The sequence below is a fragment of the Tauraco erythrolophus genome, chromosome 1 (genome assembly GCF_009769465.1).
Source record: "Tauraco erythrolophus isolate bTauEry1 chromosome 1, bTauEry1.pri, whole genome shotgun sequence".
NCBI classification, from domain to species: domain Eukaryota; kingdom Metazoa; phylum Chordata; class Aves; order Musophagiformes; family Musophagidae; genus Tauraco; species Tauraco erythrolophus.
Window position 1 is genome coordinate 111,009,086 of NC_141465.1, and position 21,412 is coordinate 111,030,497.

The window sequence follows — 21,412 nt, forward strand, 5'->3', positions numbered from 1 at the left end:
AGGAGCAAAGCCAGCCCGAGCTGTGACAGCTTTTATACCAAGACAAAGCACGGGGAAGGCTGCTGGGGAACGAGCACGGCAGGCGGTAGCTCGCCGTTGCCCTCACGGCCCGAGCACCCAGCTGCTCCTGACACTCGCCCCTGGGGGCGTTGGGGCCCTGGAGACAACGGGGCGGCCCGACCGCTGCCGCAGGGCCGGCGGGAGCCGGCTCCAGCGCTCAGCCTCGCCCTCTGGAGGAACGGCTCCCTGTCGACAGCGGCGCAGCCGCCACGGCTGCAGTCCCTCCTCAGAGAGCCTGTGGGGGCGTCCCCCCTGCCGACAGCGGGGGGCGCGGAGGAGGCAACGGGGAAGGCAGAGGTGGCTCCCGCTGCCCTCCCGCCGCCCACCTGGCTGCCGCCGGGCCCCTCCGTGGGCCGAGCCCCCTCCCCGCCCGCGGCGGGAGCGCCCTGCCCTGCGGGGACGACCGTTGGGGCGCGCTCTGGGGCCGCGGGCGCCGCCGCGCGACGCTGCCCGCCAGGTGGCGCTGCCGCCCCGCGAGACGGCGGCCTCGGCCCGCGCTCCGCCCGCCAGCGGCGCCACAGCGGCGCGCGCGCGCGGCAGGGGCGGGGAGCGGGAAGGGGAGCGGAAGCGCGCGGCGCTGCGCGCGCAGCTCGGGGCGCTGGCCGCCGCGGGGGCCCCGCCCCGCCCCCCCCTCCGCTCCCCGGCGCGCGCGCGGGCTCCGGGAAAGGGCGGGCTCGCAGTGGGGGCCGCTGAGCGCGAGCGGGTGGCCGTGCAGCGGCCATTGTTGGAAAGAAGGGCGGGAAGCTGCTCCGCGGGGCCTGCGCCCCATCAGCCGCCCCTCCGCCCTTCCTCAGCGAGGTGCCGGTTCCTCTCACGCAGCCGCGGACAGGGCTGCTCCTCATCCTCTCCCGCGGCCGGGCTCCGAGCATGGCGGCTGAGCGGGGGCCGTTGCCGGGTGCTCGCCCGCTGCCTCACGGCCGCCCGTGCCAAACGGCCGAGGAAGAAGCCGCCGCTGCGGCGGGAAGGGGCGCGTCTGCTTCGAAACGCGGCCTGAACCCGCCCTCCCTTGCCGGGGGAAGGGCGGCAGCGCGGGAAGCGGGCCCTGCTGGCGCCTGCCGACAGCCGCCCTCGGCGGGGTGTGCTGGCCTGCGCCTCGGCCTGGTGGGCAGGGCCGGGCCGCGCCGCCCGCGCCGTGCTCGGGGTGAGGACGGGCATGGCGTTCGTGCTTCTCGGTGCGGGTAGCATCGTGCAGTGCCCTTGAGGACGAGGTTTGTGGGTTTTGGTGAAATAAACCTTCCCCAAGCAAAGGATGGGAAAAGGCAGCACATTTTTGTTATTTAGGTGTTTAATTAAAGTATGCTACTGCCAAGCAAATTATTTAGGGCTAAATACTGGAGGGATCTGGGTGAAATCTAGTGGCCTGGAGGTCCTACTGTTAACAAATTGCTTTTTTCATGGTGAAGTAGAGAAGACCTTTCTTTGTTCTTTCTCCGCTGCACGATTTTTGGAGGGAGAAGCCTTTATGGGGCCTTCTACTGGGTGTTTCTACTGTCTTGTGTCCAAAATCCCAGGGAGATTGTGTGTTGCTATGAGAGCTGCTGTTTCAAAATTAGGTTTCTACTCCAGTATGATGAGTGTGCCTGTCATAAATAAACATAGATTAAAGCATGTGCCACTGTTAATTTGGTGTGGTTATACACAGGCCTTCTAAGGCTTGCAGGTCTGTTATACTGGGACAACCATAAGGACTTTTGTAGAATTATATTGGTACGGTATGGGCAAACGGCCCCAGGCTCTTGCGCGTTTGCTATACAAACTAACTTTTTGTAAATGGTCTTTGTTATTTTAGTTTAACAGGTAAGGATAATTTGGCATGTAGCCAAGTAATGTGAAATAATATAGGGATGTTTTAACAGTTATAGTTGCATTTATTTAAAAAGATACTTGACTTTTATATTTCATAAGTACTGCTAGCAATATGAGTTATATAGCTCTTGTTCCTTTTGTTGCTCTAAAAGTTTCAAGAGTGGTTAATAGAGTAGTGGATTTTTTAAAATGTATTTAATTATATCAATAAATACTTAACTCACAACAAATCCATAGCTTGCACATAACTTATTTTTGAGTAACACTGAAGCCTAGTGGTTAAACCTGGATAGTTGGGTGTCAAACTTCCAGTGAAGATCTGGGAACCATGCCTAATTACTTTTCTGGGCCTTTTTATTGTTAGCTTGATGAAAATCAGTTCAGCATGTAATTTAGAAGGTTTACATTATTTCAATTATCTGCAGTACTCTCATAATTCATATTCCATCCTTTTCCCCATTGCCACCTATTCTTAGCCGCCAAAATATCTTCCCCTCTGTCAAGCTTTCTCTTCTTTGTCCTTGAGTACTCTCTAATTCCAGAAGATGCTTTTCACTCTTTGTTTTCTCCATTAATTTGGATTTCTGTTTAGAAGGGAACAATGTCAAATTTGACGGAACTCCGTGAACATTTATGAGTCTTGGAAAGAACATCCATTTTATCCAGTGCAGTGATGTTCGGGGTTTTTTTGGTAGTTTGTCATAGATACGATGATAGTATTGCAGTTATTTTACCAGTTTTGTATTTATCAATAGTGGTTTTGTGAGTGAGTTTTTGTATGTAATGTAGATACCAAAGAAGCACCATATGACTTACTCAGGAAATAGTTAATAGCTGAAGTTCCGTAGTAGGTGAAGACAATCTTGATTACCATTATTATTATTTATTAATTGGGGCACACCACTGTGGTAAATGCAAACTGTGCCCAGTCCTCCTCTTTTAATGGGACCATTAAAAAACATATCCTTAGTGTCCAAGATGACCATCCACTAGTGCCCTGCTGTTTGTAAAGAAGTCACAACTTCCACAGCGTTCCGCACAGCGGCAGTGGGAGGTAGCGTATTGCTGTTTAGCTTGCGAAAGTCTATAGTGAGGTGCCGTCTACCATCTGGCTTGTGGAGTGGCCGTACTGGTGAATTATAAGGGGAATGGGTTTGGCTGATGATTTGGGACTGCTCAAGGTCTGCTATGGCCTCAGACATACCAGCCCTTGCCACAGCAGGCAGAGGACTGATGTGGTTTCGGGCTCGGGCAGTGGTGGTGCGGTCTGCAAGACGTTGATTTGAGCTTGTACGGTCCTGGCTGCCAAAACTCCAGACCATTCTGGGTAGTAATGACATCTGCCCCTTCAGAACGTCAAAGCCCGGAATGTTCTCTCTGTTAGAACTTAAAGATACCTCTACTCAGTCGTTCTTTTTTCTGCCAGCATCCACAGTTGTGTGATGGCTATTGGGCATATCATTGATTTGCCGGTTGCCCCTATTACACGCCACCAATTAATAACACTTATTTGTGTCCCCATGTCAACTAGAAATTCTGAACTCAGTTGGTTTGGTCCCACGGGAATGTGGATATAGAGTTCCCTATTTGATGTCCACTGATGGGCGTTTAACATGTGAATTAGGTTGCCTTTTTTCCCAACCTCTATCTCTAGTTTTTTAATCCCGGTATCTCCTGTCAGAGGGCCATATAGGGGTTTTGGGTCATGCTCAGGGCAGCTGGTTGAGACCGTGGGACATCTCTGGGTTTTTCCACTAGCTCCACTGTTTGTTGTAAGTGTTCAGTTGGCTGCCCGTGCAGCATGGCTTGGGCAAACCCCAGCTTGAGGGCCCTTCACCACAGTCTGTTTCAGTCTTGGTCAAAGCCGGAAGCTCCTTCCGTTGGAGAGGGTTGATCCCTGTGGAGTCTATGATCTTTACTGTTTCTTGGGGTGGCCTGCCTAATGCATCTCCCCTGTTCCAGCACATCAGATGTACCCATCCATCTCATTTCTCGACCATACGTAACTATTGAATAAAGTAGCTCTGCCCATGTTGTTACATGAACGACGGGATTGTCTCGATTCCACTCATTGTGACCTATGACCCTCTGAACTCTTTTTGCAAACCTTGTAGATGTATTTTTAAAGTGTTTTTTCGCCAAAGGTCTAAGATGTCCTGGGTCTGCAGGGGCAGCCATAGGTAGCCTGTTCTGTCCTTGTTCATGCGTAGCTTTGATGCAAGCAGCTTTCTGCACCCTCTCAGCTAACTCTGATAATCCCTTCACACATATCATTACTGGCTCTGCGTGCTCCTTTGGGAGTATTCCTCCTGCCCAGTAAGCCACTCAGGCAGTAATGGGTTGGTCACCTCCCAACCCTTCCATAAGAAAAACCCCAGGTCCCCAGAATCCTGAGGCTTCCTCATTGCTCAGCAAAATTCTGTCTTCTCCCAAGAGGGAGACCTGCCACTGGTACTTCGTCTTGGTTTCCCCAGGTTTGTGGGCAAATTTACTTGGCAAATCAGCCAGTTCAGGTCCTGACCAAGAGATTGTGTGCATCATAGTGTGGGGGTTGCCCCTCTGAGGGCCTGTAGACCTCTCAGTTTTTATGAGTGATCACAGTCTTGTGTCTCCTACAGCTCCCTCTTCACTGTCCTCTGAGTCTCCCCACACATTTCCATCTCAGTCATCGGGGTTCGCAGTCACTTTATGCACCTGGAGAATACTGGGGGGCTTTTTTGCTTGTGCTAGCATGACCTCTATCATCTCTTCCAATAATCTTGTTCGAGCTCGCTCCTGCTCTAATTCCCTTTTTGAACGCTTGATCTCTGGAGACTTTTTAAGGTTATCTTTTTCCAGCTGGCTTGCATAGTTGCAATGATCTTGCACAAATATCAGACAGGCGTCTAAAATAGCACACATGGGGCCCTTATTCTTCCCATTCTTAGAATTTCCGTGACATTCCTCTATCCTTTGTACAACCGCATCGGGGTCTTGCCACTTCTGCTTTACCCATTTCATACCTGGGGGAGAAGGGCCGCACCTTTGCCTCTGTACTGACTTCTCAAGTGACACAATCCTTCTGACTACGCCAATAACTTACTGTCAGAATAAACCACTAACTGGCAGAGATGGAACCATGACTAACAATCATTTATTTCGCAAAAGAGGCATCCATACAGTTTGTAGGCTTGGATGTCACAGGAGTTGGTCCGCACTGAGTTACGGAGTAGAAAAAAACTGCATGGAAGCCATACCACTGCAAGGGTCACCTAAAAACTTTTAGGATTTGAGGGAGGGGAGAGGATCCTGTAGCATGTATTCATTCACCCATTTAAGTGAGGGCTCAAAACCTGGAGGAGTACCTGTGGTGGGTGTCTCTACCACAGGGAGGATGTGTTATAGACCTGCTGCTCCAAGGAGGACTCAAAATGGTCTCCAGTGGGGCTCCATTTATACCCAGGTTGGATCGGGGCTCGTGGTCATACACAGTTGTGATGACACTCATTGCTTGGTTGAGGTGGTCTCTGAGGCAGCACCAGGAGTGGGTACGTGAGTCAAGTCACTGGGTGTAAATGTCACACATCACCTATACCATGCCTCAAGCCAACTCCCCAGGGCGGATGTACTTGTCACAACTTTATTCCTGATTTCTCTACCTCCTCCCCAGCAGCAGCGCAGGGGGATGGGGAATGAGGGTTGTGGTCGGTTCATCACACATTGTTTCTGCTGCTTCTTCCTCTTCAGTGGGAGGACTCCTCACACTCTTCCCCTGCTACAATACTGGGGTTCCCTCCCATAGGAGACAGTCCTTTGCAAATGTCTCCAACATGAGTCCTTACCACAGGCTGCAGCTCTGCACTAACTGCTGCAGTGTGGGTCCCTTCCACAGGGTGCAGTCCTTCTGCTCCAGCATGGGTCCCCCATGGGGTCACAAGTCCTGCCAGCAAACCTACTCCAGTGTGGGCTTCCCACAGGATCACAGCCTCCTTCAGGCATCCACCTGGTCTGGCGTGGTGTCCTCTATGAGTTGTAGGTGGATATCTGCTCCACTGTGGACCTTCATGGGCTGCAGAGGCACAGCCTGCCTCACCATGGTCTTCACCACATGCTGCAAGGGTATCTCTACTCCAGCATCTGGGACACCTCCTCCCCTCCTTCTTCACTGACCTTGGTGCCTGCAGAGTTGTTTCTCTCACATGCTCTCACTCCTCTCTCCAGCTGCCATTTTCTCTTGTACAGTTTTTTTTCCCTTTTTAAATATGTTATCACAGAGGCACCACCACTGTCACTGATGGGCTCAGCCTTGGCCAGCGGCAGATCCGTCTTGAAGCTGGCTGGCATTGCCTCTATTAGACATAGGGGAAGCTTCTAGCAGCTTCTCACAGAAGCCAGTCCTGTAGCCCCCGACCACCAAAACCTTGCCATGCCAACCGAATACAGCCGTGCAACTTTGTGCTGAGTCCAGCAGCAAGAGTAAGACACTAGTGTTTCCTCTTTGAGGCTCTAGTGCTTTATGCTGCAGATAAGCCTATTGGTGGCTTTTCCTCAAGCTTTTGAAGGCTTTTCCCCAAAGTTTGCTTTCCCCTTTGTGTTTGTGTCTGGGACCTCCTGAGTATTACATGGGTCACAAAATCATTTTTTGTATCATCCTGTCACTATCCCTCTTATCTGCTGCAACTCTTTTCTTCTTCATGTTAGTTTTCACTACTAGTCTAGCAAAGATTGTGTAGATTCCACCAGTCACACTCATTTTCCTTTCTTACAGACAGTAAGGATGAAGTTCACTATATACACATTTGTGTCCAGCAAGGTCATGGCACCAGAGGAGGCCTCTGTGAGCTCCACATGGGTATTTGCCTTCCCTGCGTTCTTCCAAATGAAAATCACTTTCAGTATAGCAGAAATATGTTCTCATTTCCACACAGAACGGAAAAAGAACAAGGATCTAGTGAGGAAGAAGCAAGCATGCATAAGATTTTCTTCTTACTAGTATAGTATATTGAGGGGTCTATGTAGCATGCAAGCACAGCAGCAGAACTTTAAATCTTGTTAGCATTTGAAAGCTGCTGAGGTAGCAGTTGTTCACACTTTGGAGAAGAATTTTTTTTTTCCCTCACTGCTTCTATTAGGATGCAACATGACCTGGTTTACATTTATGTGTTGGAAGACCTAGGTTAGAAAAGAGTATTTATTTGCTATAACAGTCTAGTATTTAGACTAGACAATTTTTTTTACCAAAGACCTCTAACATTATCACAGAAGAATTCAGAATAGTGTGTTACTTCTTAAGTAAGTTGGACCTCCATCAAGCTATGCTCATGTTTAATAGAAGATGGAGGTTTCAGAAGGAGCCATGCACCTTGCAGCGTTTTGTAGCATGAATGTTTTAAATGAAAATGTCATAATTGAAGAGCTGCCCTTGTCATGCTTTTGTTGAGATGAATCTGAGAATGCATCCAGAACTGCACTGAATTTTTAATGATTGGATCAAATCCAGAAAAATCTAGGACACAAGCAGAATTTGGTTGCTTGACATGAAAGTCCTGTTCAGTTTGCTGCTTAATGGCCACTGCTGTGATGCAACTTGCAGCTTATGGTATTGAAAACTGGGAGAGCATCCTGTGTGAAATACCAGGGTACACCCTTTCTTTAGGCATCAGCTGCTGACTGCTATCTGAGACTAGCTATTAGGCTAGCCAGGCATTGATAAAGTAGGGTTTTTTTTGTTATTTTCTGGGCTGTTTTTCTCAATTTAAGATCACCAGTTTTTTTTTCCCTGCATGTGTCAAAATTGAACAGTTCATTCTAAGACTTAAGAGCTTGATGCTTATCTTGAGGCTAAACTCGACTGAGGGGCGGCACGTGAGTGGGAGGATGAAGGCCACATAATCTCAAGGAAAGGCAATGGGCGACTGCTACTTTCTTTGAAAAAAAAGAAGGAGCTGTATCACGTTTTCCATAATTTAGTGGTTCATTTTCCCCAAAAGAGTATTCAGCTTTCTCAACATTTTGAAAAAGTTAGCCTGTGTTTTCTACCTTCCAGAAGAACTTCTGATGGTAAATTTTTATGGGTATAGATTCTCCTCCTGTAGCTTTGCCTGTGCAAAAATAATTCAAGATTTGTTGGACAGATAAGAGAAACTACATGTGATGGAAGCAACTTAAATACATAGCCTGGATGAGGTCCTATTTGTCGGACTAGAAGATCAATACACTGGTCTTATCAAAGTGCTTATATATTTTGTAGAGCATAGTTGCTGGCTAAAACACAACAAAATTCTTCTGATCTGTTTCCCTTAAGGTAGGTGCCACAATGGTAAAGTAGATTTTCATGCTTGTTTCCTGTTTGGCAAGAAGGAGAGGAGGAGCTTCCTGCCCAGCCACTTGCACCCAGTACTAAAGTGTTACTATTTTTCTTCTCCCTGCTTATTTTTGAAATGATGAGAGAGCTGATATAAAATGCATTAGGCCAAAGATAAAGCTGAACACAGCTCTTCTGTATCCTGGATAGCTCTAATGGCAACGTTTTCTGAAGAGATAACCCTTTTTTAAGAAAACAGATTAAGCCCAAAAAGGTAGTCTGTAGGTCAGAATATGTCTATAGGTGCAACTAAACACACTGAGAAGAGGATCTGTAAGTTACCTATTCCCATATGTAACTTTTTGTGGATTTAGTGGCATGGTACCCCTCAGCTTTTGTGAAACCCGCTCTGAACACACCATTGCTTTATCAACAAACACTGCAGGAAGATACCCTTCTGTAAACAGGCACAGATTGGTTACGCTTTCCAAAGTAGTCATGGTACAAGTTACTGTATTTTGAAGTTAGTAATTTTTGGTGAAGTGGAAATTAAATGTGTCTTAATACCCATGTGTGTAAACTATTTTGACATTCATAGTCATTCAGAGATACAACCACTGTTGCAGATGGTGCCAAACCGAAGGCAAATGATGGCATCAGGAATTTGACTACTGCTTATAGCAGGTGTTTGGGATACAAGAAGCACAGGTCACTTCCTCCACCTCACAAGGTAGAGGAAATAGTAGAATAGATAAATGATGAGCTGGCATCTGCTCTGAAGCAGCTGAAGATGGGATAACCCGAGAGGATAATTCATGTGCTGAAATAGGAGCAGATGTCAATTAAGGCAACTTGTCTGGCCATTTATGTGTCAGTTCTGTAGCATGTCTCAGCACTACCGGCTGGTCAGGTAGCCTGTTTGTGAAATTTGGTGTTGCTTGACATCATAATTTGTTAGAAGGTGGAGAATTGCGGTAGGCGTTTTGAACTGGGAAAAAAAAAAAAGGGTTTTTTAATCATTTGAGCAAACCCAAATTAAAATTTGCTGTTAAAACCAACTACATGCCATTTTAAATTGCCATTTTTTAAATGAGAAGTCCAACACAAAACTGATTGCTTTTACTAGAAACAAAACAAACCTGCAAGAGAGTTTTCATACTAAGCTATCTGGAACAATGGACTACTGCACTTTAAAACTTCTGCAGTAGTGTGCACTTGTTTTCAAAATCATTTTGCCCCATACCTTTTCTTCAACTAAATTCCTTTCTTTTCCCCTTCCAATCTCTCTTCCTTGCCTTGGGCGAAGTGCCATGTTGATACAGCTTATGACTTCCAGTCCCAGAATTGCTCTGAATTTTATGTGACGTCCCTGAAGAGCTTCCTCTTCCCAGCAATGTAGCTATGTGCATGTTTTCGCCTGCTGACTTTGAGAGATTGAAGAGACTTTCCTTGATCGTTTGAGTGGATAGCAACAGTATTAGAAGTGGAAAGGTGCTAAATGCAGAGTTGAATTTACTGCTTTCCAGGAGGAAGGCCACAGGCTAGTTGTCCATCTGAAAGCTGTGTAAATATTTAAGCAACACTATAGTGGGATAGAGGGAAAATTCCCTTTGAAATATTTTATCTTCGATATAGAAGGCACACATAAATCTGTTTTGAGAATAAAAGCGTCCTTTGTATTCTAAATAGTTTTTTTTTCAGAAGGATTTTGTAAAAGGAACCAATCTGACTTCTTCCCCCAGCCCCTGTAGGCAAAGCCACCGGTGGCTGAGAGACCTTCTTTTACACAGAGCTGCTTTTGAGAACAGAGGAGCCCCATCAGTGCAGCAAGAGCAAACCACGATGTTTGGTCTCTGAAATGCTTCCACAAAATCATCCTTTGTGGATCTAGGCTGTACATCAGAGAGAATTTTATCTAAACCAATTTAATATTAGGGAGGAGGGTTAAATAGCATTGGTATTTTTATTTGGAGGTTAGTAATTTGTCACTTGAAGTTGTACAATACATTAATTATCAGAACAATTGGACCTATTGAAAGTTTCTGAAGTGAAAGCCTCAAGTTATCAGATAAATTTAGAGTTGTGTAATTTTCTCATAACCCTTCACTTGGAAGCCTTTCTGCTTCCAATATAGGATGAGGTCTGGCAGCGAGGTTAACCCTGACCTCTGAGTGTTCTATATGGACTTGTTCATTTCTGCCACATTCTTTCAGTTTAAATTTAGACTTGCTGGCAGCTATTACGCCTATTGCAGTAAGCTTCATGGGCAAAACACTGAAACAAATAGGCCTTTTATCACAGATGTTTTTGCTGAATAAGATTAGAGAAGAACACTTGAAAGCTGAAAAACAGGGTGCAGAAGCCTTTGGTCCAAAAGGCAGGAGTAGTTGAATGTCTGGAATGTATTTACTTCTCAATCCAAGAAAAGAGCGAGTAATTGTTTAAGTGATGGACCGTAATCTTGTGCCCTGTTTCACCTCTGTAATTTTTTTTGGTAGTAAAGAAATTTCAGCTATGTAAGTGAACACAGAATCTGGATATGAATGTGTGCATGTAACAAAAACATTAAGCTTGCTGTTCTAAAACAAGCTGTGGGTGCTGTAGGAAGTAGCAACCTACAACTAAATGTTATGTTTGACGGATTGCTAAATGTGTCTTGGTAAATATTAAACAGTTGGCTTAGTTTTTCATACATAATAACTATCTGAAGTGTAATAGCTGTGTTTGTAATTGCTTTAAGTTTAAGGAAGTGCATACCACTTCATTTTATATTTAGCACAGAGGATGATACTTCTGGTTTATATATTTTTTTTCTTTTTTTTGTCTAACCTGAGTATATGGGACTTGAGAAATCCATATGGCAAAGGAGTTCACTTTCAAGGCAAATATGTCATTCTCTGCCTAATGTATGACATGATCTTCATAGACAGGTTGCGCCACTTTTAAGGATTTGTTTGATGAGGGATTCTCTGGTCTCACTTTCTACTGCTGCTCATCTCTCTAGGATAAGATGAGAGGAAACGACCTCAAGTTGCATCAAGGGAGGTTTAGATTTGTTACTAGGAAAAATTTCTTCATCAAAAAGGTTGTCAAGCATCGGAACAGACTACCCAGGGAAGTGGTTGAGTCACCATCCCTGGAGGTATTTAAAAGACGTGTAGATGTGGCGCTTAGGGACATGGTTTAGTGGTGGACTTGGCAGTGCTAGGATAAGAGGTAAGCTCAATGATCTTAAAGATCTTTTCCAACCATACAGTTCTGTGATTCTGTGTTTCTGAGGTAACACACAAAAAGTGTTCCTGTAACACATTTCTGTTTCTAAGCTTTTCAGGTTCTTCAAAAGGTAACAACATCCCTTTGCATTGCTGAATGACTGCAGGTCCAACAAAGAAAGGAGACCTCAAGAGTATGAAAAGGAGTGTTCTCCCTGTACACCTTTTTAGGGCAAAAACCAATGAATACAGCAGATCATGATTTTTAGATACTTTAGAGTGAGATTTTTTTTTTTTCTCCTGAAGGGCAAGACACAAAAGCTTCCAAAGATGCTCTGACCCTACTGCCTCTGCAGTTGCTATGGGCAGGATACACTGATACTCAGCTCTTCTGAGCACTTTGATAGTGTCCAACCTAGTTACTAGGGCTGAACACTGGGGAGCTGTGTTCCTTGTGAATGAATTAGACAGAATTTATTCACTGGTTAGAAGTCCTACTGTGCAGGCTGTATATTTTTGAATGTAAGTAGCATCATGTTTTTGCTGTTCAGCAGGAATTTCAGGCAACCTTTGAAATACGTAGCCAATCAGCATTTGTTCCAAATGGCACTTTTGTGCCAAATTTCCAGTTAGTGAATGGCATTTGTTAACTAGACCCATTTGGCTTTATCTTGAAGGATAATGAAAACCCATCTTTTTCCTCATCCCCTTAATAGACACAATATAGAGTCTTACTGAACTAAAAAAGACAGAACTGAATGCGGAAAGCTGGGAGAGTTATAGTTTGGGGAAACTCTTTAGGACTTGTGTTTTTAAGGAATGACTGTGGTTTGAATTCTGTTACAGTAAAACAAGAAATTTATAAAAATAAGGGGGTTTGGCTCATATGGATGTATTGCAGAGTGCTGGTGAACGCTGGAAGTATTGTTCCAGTAGGCAGATATTTGTCAAGATAAATGCAAAGTGTGCCTCCCAATGCATGGAGCTGTGTTTTTAGCTGTAAAATTAAATGTTTATTATTAAATGCATTTGGAGCGTCTTCATCAGAAATATTTGGAAGACTTTCTTAAAAAAGTCTTCATGAGTTTTCATCTTCACATTTTCTATGGAAAATGCTAGATTACGGACACTCCTCCAGACCCCCAAAATACTCTTTTCTGTCATGGAACAAAGAGTGGACTGTTTGCACTTGTGTACATCTCTCCTAATTTTTATGGAACTCAGAAATCCTGACTGCTAATGTAACCTTCCATATTTGTCACCTGGCAAAACCAGTTTTTATATAGATTGCTGAAATCAAACATGTTTTACTCATTTCCATATGTAATTCTATGATTCTATGATTCTATAATTGTTACCTCAGAATTGTTTACCACTGATCAATGAGAAAGCACATTCTTACAGCCCCTTCTTCTTACATTACAGTTTAACTGTATTGAGAAATAGAACCTTCGTAATAGATTTTGACAGACTTTCTACATTCATTGTTGCTGGAGTTTGGGTTTGGTTATCTGTTTTGTTTTGTTTTGTTTTTTTTTCTTGTTGGGATTTTTTAGCATTCTTTGGTATTAGAAAGATCAGTATGTGAAGAAGCATAACTACAGGAAAATGTAGAATCTTTAATTTGTCTAAAAATGAATGTTGTAGACATTTATCAACATGCCCATTTCCTGTGTAAGATCATCTCACTCATAAAGGATTCAACATGAGGAGTCTTTTGATACTCACTTTCTGTGGCACATCCTGTATTTCCTATATTTTACTTGAAGATGTTTGGGAGGACAATGGGAAATAATTAAATAATCTGTTTAAATAATTTTAATAGATATAGAGTTGAAATACAGCTTAGCACTTTTAACAGCATTTCAGGGAAAGAACTCACAGATTATAAAAATTTGGGAAATTTCAAATAAAGATTTGGAAAACGAAAGATCAGATATTTAATTTTCTGTGTTTCAAAACAATCCCTACGAAGATAGTACTAGCCCCTCTGAAGGATACATGCTTCTGTTGGTAATATGGGACCAGATGTCTGACGATCTGGGACCTTATTCTTAGTTACTGTGGTGTAGATGAGCAATTCTATTAGTAAAAATAAATGTCAGTGTAATACTGGCGAGAGCCTCCTGGATTCTATTCCTAAAGCTTTTTGTGTGATAGTGAGCAAATTGCAATTCGCTCTCCATCCCACTGGTGAAACCCTCATGAGGAAACAAATCACCATAAAGATTTATCAGGTAAGAATAATAACTGTATTAATCTAGCTCCCCTAGGTATTGTGGAGTGTTGGTATGATTCTCCTAGGATTTTGGCAGGATGGCAATGCACTATTACTGTTTGTATGCTCAGTCTGTTAGAATAGTTTGCTATGAAATTATCCTCTATGTGAAAGTAAAACAGATGAAAGAACTGAAGTAGCTTCAGGACAGAGACTAATCTGCCCATGATGACAGGGAGATCAGTGGTTTTTTACACGGAGGGCTATATTTTTCTTGTGAATCTTTAGAAGTGATTTGAATGAGGAAAATGAGGCATAATGCAGCCCGCACAGGGACTGCCATGGAAAGATGCTTAAGGGGAGTCACTGGAAAGGACTTTCAGAAAATTAATGAACAAGAAAAGTATTTTTGGCAGTTGCACTACAATGTTTTCATTATATGGTGAAGCAGTTCGGGTAAAAGGGGAAGATACATCCATGAAAAGAGAAATGTTTGAGACTAATAAAGTATTCCCAACAGATGGGCAGAAGAAAGCTTCAAGACTTGACGAAGTATGGAATTGTAGTAAGGGATCAAATACAGTGCACATGATGACCTTCAAAGTTCTGATTCTTACTGACAACAAGCAATCAGTGGAAAGATGATGAAATAGAAGTGGCTAAGGAGGAGACATTAAGGTTACTTTGGTTTTGGTCTTGGTTGTGCTTAGCTTGAGCTGGCAGTGGTTCACCCAAGATGAAGTGTTAGAAAGGCATTCAGATATACAGAAGTGGAGTGTGATCATTTTAGTATGAAGACCAGCTGTGAATATGTGTCATCAGGATTGGAGTGATAATTGAGCTTTCTAAATGGAGAAAGTTTACCTAAGGACAGGGAAGAGCTGGTCAGCTTTTCCTTGAGGGCTAGAAAAAAAATTAGAGTCTTCACGTTACAAAAGCTTGAGCGTTTTAAGACTTCATGTATGTTTGGTTTCTTTAGACCCAACCAGAAAGAGGATCTGAACAGTCAGACTCTATGTCATGTCTTATGAAGAAACTGGAACAGTTGAATTTAGATATTGAAGAAGCTCTGAGTGCTGGATGTTCTCCCTCCAGTACTCCTTCTACCAAAAGGCACGAGCAACTGGTAAGAACGTGTGTGTCGTATGAGATATTTTCTAACATTTAGCTATCAGATGCTCATCAAGCTGTGGATTTCAGATCTGGTTGTGTTTCCGGATAGACTGAGGAGCTCAGGTTCAAGGATGAAGTAAGTTACGGTTTTCACTCCATAGTAATGAAATCTCATGAAGTACTTAAACAACTAACGGCCAAATAAACAGAAATGTCATAGGATGAAACTTGTAAGTTTTCTGTCAATATAGCTTAAAATCATATTTTAGAGAGGAATTTTAATCTAGATGATTGCATTTGATAGTTTTTCAGGATAGAATATGTTAATTTAAAGTTTCAGTGCTAGCTTATTTACACTTGTTATATTTATTTAAAGGCATAACAGCAAGAGAGACACTATGCATCTTCATTAAGAGTCGAATCAATATTTCTGTTTCTTTATTTTATCTGAATATTCGATTTAGAGACGCATTCCTCTAATTAAGATAATTTTGTGGTGGCAGGTGTCATCAGTTGGTGACATACAGTTTCCTAAGCTTTTATTTGAGGTCAAATGGGATTAAGGAGCGATGGCATTATTTTAGTAGTTTTTGAATAAGCAAGGTTTTTATAGAAGCAAGTAACTGGAGAGTGAACGGCATGAGAAGTAGGAGTGTTTGTTCTCTGCTTTAGGCTATGATTAAAGTCAGTTCTTAAGAGAGTTGTTTGGATTTGCAGCTCTGAATGTTAGTGCTGGCTTGAAATTCCTGGAAGGTGAGCTTGTTCGAATGCTTGTGCCATCGCTGCTGTATCAGTGCTGCTTCGTTTTGTATAAGTAATTCTTTAAGTAAATGTCTGTGCAAATCGCAGTGTAGATGTTCATGTCTCTCAAGGTTGACGTTCAGAATCTTACATCTCAATGTTGCGCTTTGCAATAGGTGTTCTGCAATGTTCTGCAGAGAGTGTTAGTAACAAAATGGCCATGACTGTCTCTCATTTCTCTCTTATTGTATGTGTCAGCAAATCAGAACCAGGTCTGTCCAACTGAATTAATTCCATCATTAACTTTTCTATTAATGGACAATGTTCTCTCTTCTTGTAGAAGACTGTTCAAATGTCTTCTGTCAAAATACGGTGGCAGTGTAATCTGCTTTTCCACCTGAAAGTGAAACCCAAGCCATCAGCGTTCAAGCACCTCCATTGTGAGAGTCTGGTTTTGGCTAACTGGTGATCGAAACACCTGTGATTTTACAGCTGTGCATATCCTAACTGAGGCAAAAGCCATGGTTTGGTTAGGTGTCATTCTCTTTCCATGATGACTTGAATATCATAGGATACTGGACTTCAAATCCATCGCTGGAGAATTCAATGAAGGGCATGTAGCATGTAGACAGCAGAAAGACAAATCCAAATAGACAAATGTTTTCAAATGCCCTTTGATACATAAGAACACAACATTAAAAGTCGTTGCATGGAGAGTGCGAACACCAGAAACCTTGATGCTTGCACTTCTCTTGCTGAAGCCTAGAGGGAAGACATCTTCTGAGTACAGAGGCCCAGGACTTTGGGCACAGCCTTCTTCCTTGGACATATTCCCCCACCAAAAGCCTCTGCTAATGATACAGAGCTGGTCTTGCTTAATATGCTGATAAAACCTACCTCCAAGCCAGTCTCACTGGTGTTGGCACACTTGTTTCCCTTACCAATAGTTGCATCTGTTTGGATAAGTCCAAAACGATTTCAAGGATGTTTCTAACATCAGTGCCAAAATCAACCGTTTTCCTCAATATAATATTTGATCAGATACACTCCTCCTTATCAGGTCATGTCTTCTTCCTGCTTTGAAGCAGCAGAGCTTGCTTCATTTTAATTGTCTACGGACAGGCAAACATCATGTGAATCAGCCACATTTTTATTGTGCCTTTTTTGGCAGACTGGAAATGTCCTTTAAGCCTCCGAGAGCCAATTCATTACAGGAGCTGGAGACGTCCTTTAACACAAAGGTCTTCCTGCTGCCACCAGCAAGATCAGAGCAAGAAAAGAGTAAGAGACAATCTGTTGTGGAACTGATGATGGGACACACTTTGCTGTTTCCTGCAAAGGTATTTCTAGTTAAACCGTTTCTGAACAAGGGAATCATCTGCCCTAATTTAAACATTTAAGAATAATTTGCCTCAAAATGGGTTCACCTTAGTCTTCCCGTATAGTCAAAGAAGCAAAATATATCTCCTAAATGTCTCCACGAATTTACTGTGAAGAAACAGATTTTTAAAGTCTCAGAATGACAGTTGCAAGCAGAAAAAATGAACAAACTCTTGTTTTTATGCAAGTCGTATGAGTAATATATCCTCTATCAGTTCATTCCATTTGATTCAATTTCTTATTATAGCTTGTAATTTTTTCCACACATATCAATGTTTTATTCTTGTCACTCACAATGAAACTTGAATAGGAAAAAAGATCTGTCTCAGACATATGTTTACTAGTAACTGGGTAAATTTGGCTCTATAGAATGATGAACCACTTATGGGTTCTTCATGTGTTTTATCCTATTTTGATTATATAAACTAGGAACTGACGCAAGAAATTATGGTTGAAAGGGATTTTGGGTGAAGTGCTCACAGATGCAAGGCCACTTGTAGATCCAAGGTCTCTGAAGGAGGTGACTTCTGTATGAGTGGCAACATGTTTGGTGGAGCTGCTGTTCTGAAAATTAATCTCTTGAGGGTGTGAGCAATTTTTAACAGATGATAAGTATTTATTTTGTATGGCAGATGCTGTGTCTCAGGAAATATGTTCTGTAATGTAATCACTGGGTTGAACCCGTTGGTTTTGTGCTGAAGGATTTTTTCATCTGTTCATAGGAATTAACTCTTTGATACTTTATTATTCTTTGAATTTTCCGGTTGTGAAGTTATCTGTCATTAATAATACTCTATTGGACAAAAATTTTGCAGGAATAATTCTAAATATTTGCTAGTTAATGAAAATGGATTGGGCAAATAAATTTTATGGGACTTACCTGGTAAGAGTAGGGGGTCCTGCAGTATTTTGGTGAACACATTTAAGGAATTTTCCAAAACATAACTTTAGAAAAATGCTAAGAGATTTAACTTGCTTGGTCAATCTTTACGTCTGTGTAAAATGCAAGTTACTGCTGGTCAGTTTTTTATTGGCAGATAGCATCAGGCAGTAGCTGAATGACTCCATATCTGATACAGAAAAGGTATAAAAAAATTAACTGGCATCAAATTATTTGCTGAACATTCTCTCACCGATGCTATAAATACATGCTCTAAGTAAAAAAAGCTGAGCTATCTGAATGTACTGCCAGCAAAACTGCTAGCTTGGAAAACTGCAATTAATAGTACCGCTCCTCTAAATCCTGTATCTTTCCTATGAAAAAAAAAAATCTTTCTTAGTGATATAAAGGAGGTTCTTTGTAAATGAGATAAAACACTCTTGCTGTAAACAACGTGTTTCACTGTTTTTTAATGTATCTGCTTTGTTGCATTTGATGTCTAGTACTCAGTTTCAGTACAGAAAAAAAAATCTGAAGAATGAGAATCACGTTTTTCAGTTTTACTCCTTTATCATTCATGGATAGTGACACAGAAATTCTGTTTGATTATAATTAACCTGTCTTAAGTTAGAGATATGCTTTTCATTGAACAAAATTTTGTCTTTAACTTACACATTCTCTTCATTCTTTTGCAGTGGTATATTACCTCCAAACATTTTAGGGGCCTCTTACTGATTCTTTTGCAACTTTGCAAAGCCTCCTCATTTTACATCCCTAAAAACATGCTAACTGGGAACTAGGCAGTTGCTGTTAAATGCTAGCAGCTAATTTTGTCCTCTTGTGAAGGGGAGCAGTCAGAAAATTGGCTGATTTCGATTGATTATACCCAACAGCTTGGGACTGCTCTGCAGTGCACCCATGATCCTGGTTCTCTGACTTTTCCAAAGATGAATCGTGCTGGAATGCAGCATGGCTTGCTCCTTTCTCACATTCGTTGTTGATCTTCAAGGCAAACCAGGGTACATAGGGGAATATTGGTGCAATTGGTCTTTTCCTGGCACCGAATTCAGTGTGGCTGTGTGCACATGGGCTCCGAGTCAGGACACGCATCTTTTAAAAATGGTGTGGGAGCGAGATCTCCTCAGCTTTTGGGACAACAAGAAGTGATTTGGAAAGTTCAATGTCTGTCATTTGAAAACAGGAGTTTGCTGGGTTTCTGTTTAAGTTAGAAAAAAGAACGTGAAATAAAATGAAAAGATAGTTTTAAATAATTTCAGTAAAACCATTACTATTTCTAAGGTAGAGGTAATTCAGTGGCTTGACATTTAAGAAGGTGTACTTCTATTGATTAGTTCTCCAGTTGTGTATACTAGCTGTTAAGGAAATCTCTTCACATAGTATCTGCATGTCTAACTTAGGAAAACGTAAAAATGAGTGTTTTTAAGAAAAAAGATTGAGGCCAAATGTTTACTTTACATCAGAGAAAAAGAACTTAAAAAAGATAAAATTCCGGTGTTTTTATCTTGCAGCTCACATTAAAAATATTTATGACTTGCCTTTATTTACAGGGTTTTTAAAATTCTCTTACAGTGCCCTGTTCAAGTGGAGACAGGCTTTTATGAAGATGATCAAGGAAAGGGAACTCGGAAAAATAGAAGAGCAGACTACCAGGATCTAGACTGTTTACCTTACCCAGGGTCAACTGGAGCACGACCTAAAACTGATGTAAGTAGCTACAGCATATTTACAACTTTCTCTGACTCTGAGGTTCAGTAACCTCAAAATTTACTATTTGTCATTAAAATTGTCCTTGTGTTTCTTCAAAGTAATTTGTTCTGCAAATACTGCACTGCACAGAGGAGTTTGGTTGGCAGTAAGGTACAGATAAAAGTTAAGTTGGTCTTCAGTGAGACTCCAGGACTGTATGATTTACCTAATCTGATTTTAGACAACTCTAGTGAAGACTTCTGTGTCTGAACAGGTCACTTGGACTGCCTTTATAGTCAATGGAAGGAAATGGGCATTTCTGAAGAGTAATTAATCTCATCTGGAGGTTAGATATGGTGGATTCGAGGCATCAGATCAACTACTGAATCTTTTCTTCATTGCTTATTTTAGAATTAGTCTTTTAGGATTTTTAATTTGGATGTTGGTTAGACCCAATTCAGAGTGGTTTCCACGCTGCATTCTCAGTAAGCAGAAGTGTTCAGCTCTGAAGGTTTAGTTAGCCCTATTTCCAATCATTAATAGCAGTATTTATTTTGTTTCATTTTTACAAGGTGGTACTGTAGTCTGCAATTGAAGTCTGTTAAAATATATCAGAGGGTTTCCCCAAAAGGCTTTGTTTCATGTCCTCAATAGCCAAATGTTGTTATATTTATGCATGTAAAAGTAAACTGTTTTAGGATCAGTGTCTTGGTTCCAAAATGCAGATGGGTTTGCCTCTCAGTTGTACGTTACTTTTATATGCCTGTTTATCTTATGCTCATTCAGCATCATGAGGTCCTTTTGCAGTAATTCGCTGTCAGTTTTTGTTTTTGTTAACTGCTCTATTTAATATCATCAGAAAACTCTGTCCCTTTTTATTCCTCCATTTTCAAATCAGTTATAGTATATTGAACATACATCTGTGAGACTGTCATGTAATATCCACCCACTGTAAAAGAAGCAACCAATTATTCCTAACCTTTTTCTTCACTTTTAGTTAGGCATGAAAAGACGTTTTTATTTCTTGACGTCTTTTTTGTTTTTTCCTCCGTGACAGCATAGTTTCAGTCTCATAGATAGCTTCATCAGAAGCTTTTTGAAATGGAAGTACATTGTATCAGCCAATGACCCATATCTGCATGATCATTCAAAGAACTTGGCCTCCAAAAGCCACACTTACACTTCCCTGTTAGCCTGTGTTACTGTCTGTGCGTTTATTCGGTTCTTAAGCATACTTTGTGGTAATCTTCTGCCGTGAGTATCAGTCCTATTAGCATCTCTTCCACAAATAGCTCCCGAGGCGTTTTCAAATATTGGCATCGCATGATGCCACCCTCCATTCCTCTGATCCCAAAGCCAATAGATTTTAGCAATAATTACACATTAAGTCAATATCTCAGCAGTTGTCTTTCTCCTGACGAGGTGCTTAGTTTCAAGTTATCTACACAATTCCGATTAAAGCAAAATCTCTTATATTAAAGGTATCTTAAAACTGTCGTGCTGTTCATCTACCAAACAATGCTATGCATGCACCATAAAAATTCTATATTCATTGAATGAGCCTACCTCTGTTCGCTGAAATGGAAATCTAAAGGTGGGCTCCACTTGCTTACTAATTGAAACGTTATTGTCTTCCCACTGTTTTCCTTCCTTAGAAAATAAGTTCTCTATTTTCCATTTCTGCAAAAGCACAACATTTGTTCTGGGTTTGTCGCTCATTCTAGTTGGAATAGATAGTAGAAATTCAGTAAAAGATATTTGCTGACTTTATTTGTTCTTTACCTCAGCCAAATTTCAGGCGTGTACAAGCATTGTTGCCTAACTGCCTTCCCACTAATACTGTGTAAATATTTTGAAGTGTTGTTGCAGTAATACTGTTGTTTGGCTAGAAGTGTGTGGGAGAGAAGACAGAGAAAGTAAGTTCGGGCTTTTTTCTTTCTGAACTCTACATTTCTCTTTTTGATGAAATTCAGGAAATACTAGTACAATAAGTAACAGTTCCACAAATCTTC

General features: G+C 42.0%; 1 protein-coding gene across 1 annotated transcript in view; it reads left to right on the forward strand.

Moving 5' to 3' along the window:
* The window catches only part of STARD13 (StAR related lipid transfer domain containing 13), a 268,378-nt gene that overhangs the window by 17,511 nt on the left and 229,455 nt on the right, over nt 1–21,412 (forward strand). The window contains exons 2-3 of the mRNA XM_086612902.1: nt 14,559–14,705; nt 19,284–19,418. Coding sequence (XP_086469028.1) covers nt 14,559–14,705; nt 19,284–19,418 — 282 coding nt within the window. The remainder of the gene's footprint in view (nt 1–14,558; nt 14,706–19,283; nt 19,419–21,412) is intronic.